The sequence below is a fragment of the Gossypium raimondii genome, chromosome 8, assembly GCF_025698545.1.
Source record: "Gossypium raimondii isolate GPD5lz chromosome 8, ASM2569854v1, whole genome shotgun sequence".
Lineage (NCBI taxonomy): Eukaryota > Viridiplantae > Streptophyta > Magnoliopsida > Malvales > Malvaceae > Gossypium > Gossypium raimondii.
Genome location: NC_068572.1, coordinates 45,967,618 through 45,969,600, shown reverse-complemented (window position 1 = coordinate 45,969,600; position 1,983 = coordinate 45,967,618). Strand labels below are relative to the sequence as shown.

Genomic DNA, 1,983 nt, shown 5'->3' with positions numbered 1-1,983 from the left:
CCCTAAATGCTTGTGTAAGTTTTATGGAGCTTTCATCTAATATAATTAGTTGTGAATAATTTCGTTGTTTAAGGTATGGTTTAATGAATGGGGAATTTTCATTTATGAAATATTTTATTGAATATTTTATATAATGAATAAATATTTATATTTGAAATTTATTTACTTAATATTTTAAAAAATATTAGATAAAATTTAAAATTATATACCCATAACAATTTCAATAGAAATACATTACAACCATCAGTGCCATACTAACAATAATTACATATAATGACAACCCCATCCATTTATTTGTTCCTAATTTAACATTTACTATGGTATAGTATATTATAAACTATACACAAACACATGCATGCATGAGGGATTAATTCATTTACTATATGACTCTTTTATCTATTTTATATATTAAATTATAGATCCCAATTTTTTTTAAAAAGAAAAAAGGAAATTGTAGTCATCTTGCACGTTCCTCTGCCCCCTCTTCCCATCCATATATCACTCACCTCTGCCTCGTTCTTTTGAGGGAAAGAGAGCTGAGAGATCAGTTTTTTGAGGGGTATATAAAAAGATGGATATCTATGGGATTTCAACTTCGGAACAATTAGATGTTGATGATCTTTTGGATTTGTCCAACGATGAGTTTTTTCCCTCTGCTTCGGCCGCCACCAGCCATGATCAGTTCCCTCCTTCTGAGACCCATTTCAGCGACGCTTCCGCCGCTTCCTCCTCCTCTGCCGCCCTCACTCCCTCTTTCTCCTTAGACTTTAACCACGATATTTGCCTTCCTGTAATGACGAATTCCATGTTCGTTTTCTTACTTTATATTTATTTTTACTAGCATGCACGATTACATATATTGTTGTGGTTTTTGTTTGCAGAGTGATGACGTGGCTGAGCTGGAGTGGTTGTCGCAGTTCGTTGAAGATTCCTTCACCGACTTCCCCTCATACTCGCTCCCCGGAATCCTTAACCCTAGAAATGATAACTCGTCGTTTTCTAGCAAAGCTCGGAGCAAGCGTTCCAGAGCGGTAACAACATTGAACGGCACAAACTGGACGACGACGACGTCTGGAGCGGCAGGTACCTTAACGGGAAAAACAAAGACAAAAAGGGAAATCCAACGTCAAGCATCCCCGGCAGCGGTAGAAGGGATGAGGCGATGCTCACACTGCGCGTCGGAGAAGACCCCACAGTGGCGGACGGGGCCATTAGGACCGAAGACATTGTGCAACGCGTGTGGGGTCCGGTATAAATCGGGTCGGCTAGTGCCCGAATACAGACCCGCAGCGAGTCCGACATTTGTGCTGACTCAACACTCGAACTCCCACCGGAAGGTGTTGGAGCTGCGGCGGCAGAAGGAGGAGCAGTCGACGAGACGGCAGCAAGAGCAAGTGTGTCGTCAGCAGCACCGACAACAGGTGTGCTGAGGTGTAAAAGTGAGGGTAATCACGTTGAATAGGGGGTGCTACTGTTTGGAGCCCTTTGACTCAGTGTGTTTCACTTTCACCATCAAACGTCCGTTTTTTGGCGTTTCTGTTTAGTTTAATCTTTAGGAATTTTATTTTTAATAAAACAAGAAAAAGAAAAAGTCATTAAATATTTGGGTTTCAGTTCAGCTACCCTACCATTCATTGCTTTTATGAGCGTGACTTTCCACGTGACGCACCGCAACGCAGTGGCAGCTGATAACGGACCGCTCACAAAAATAATGGCGTTTTCCCCTTTCACGTGTAACTTTTAGATAATGAGATTAAAAAACATAGTTTTGGAAGACAAATACTGGGAAGCTAATGATATGCTTCACCCACTCCAATCTTAGAGAGTTTTTATTGCTCCCTTTCAATATATTTACTAAAATGTCTTATTTTTATATTTTGGAATTATTATTTTGTTATAAAATTAATGATTGATTTGGTTATGACACAAAAACTTATTTATACATGTGTATTACAATAGGGCAAATTTAGCTTATGAAAACGC

At 39.3% G+C, this 1,983-nt stretch overlaps 1 protein-coding gene across 1 annotated transcript; it reads left to right on the top strand.

Moving 5' to 3' along the window:
• Nucleotides 1-443: 443 nt before the first annotated feature.
• On the top strand, nt 444-1,602 carry LOC105791673 (GATA transcription factor 4). The gene is made up of 2 exons (XM_012619863.2): nt 444-790; nt 882-1,602. Exons 1-2 carry the CDS (start codon nt 572-574, stop codon nt 1,428-1,430), a joined length of 768 nt encoding a protein of 255 aa, XP_012475317.1. The 5' UTR covers nt 444-571; the 3' UTR covers nt 1,431-1,602.
• The last annotated feature ends 381 nt before the right edge of the window (nt 1,603-1,983 follow it).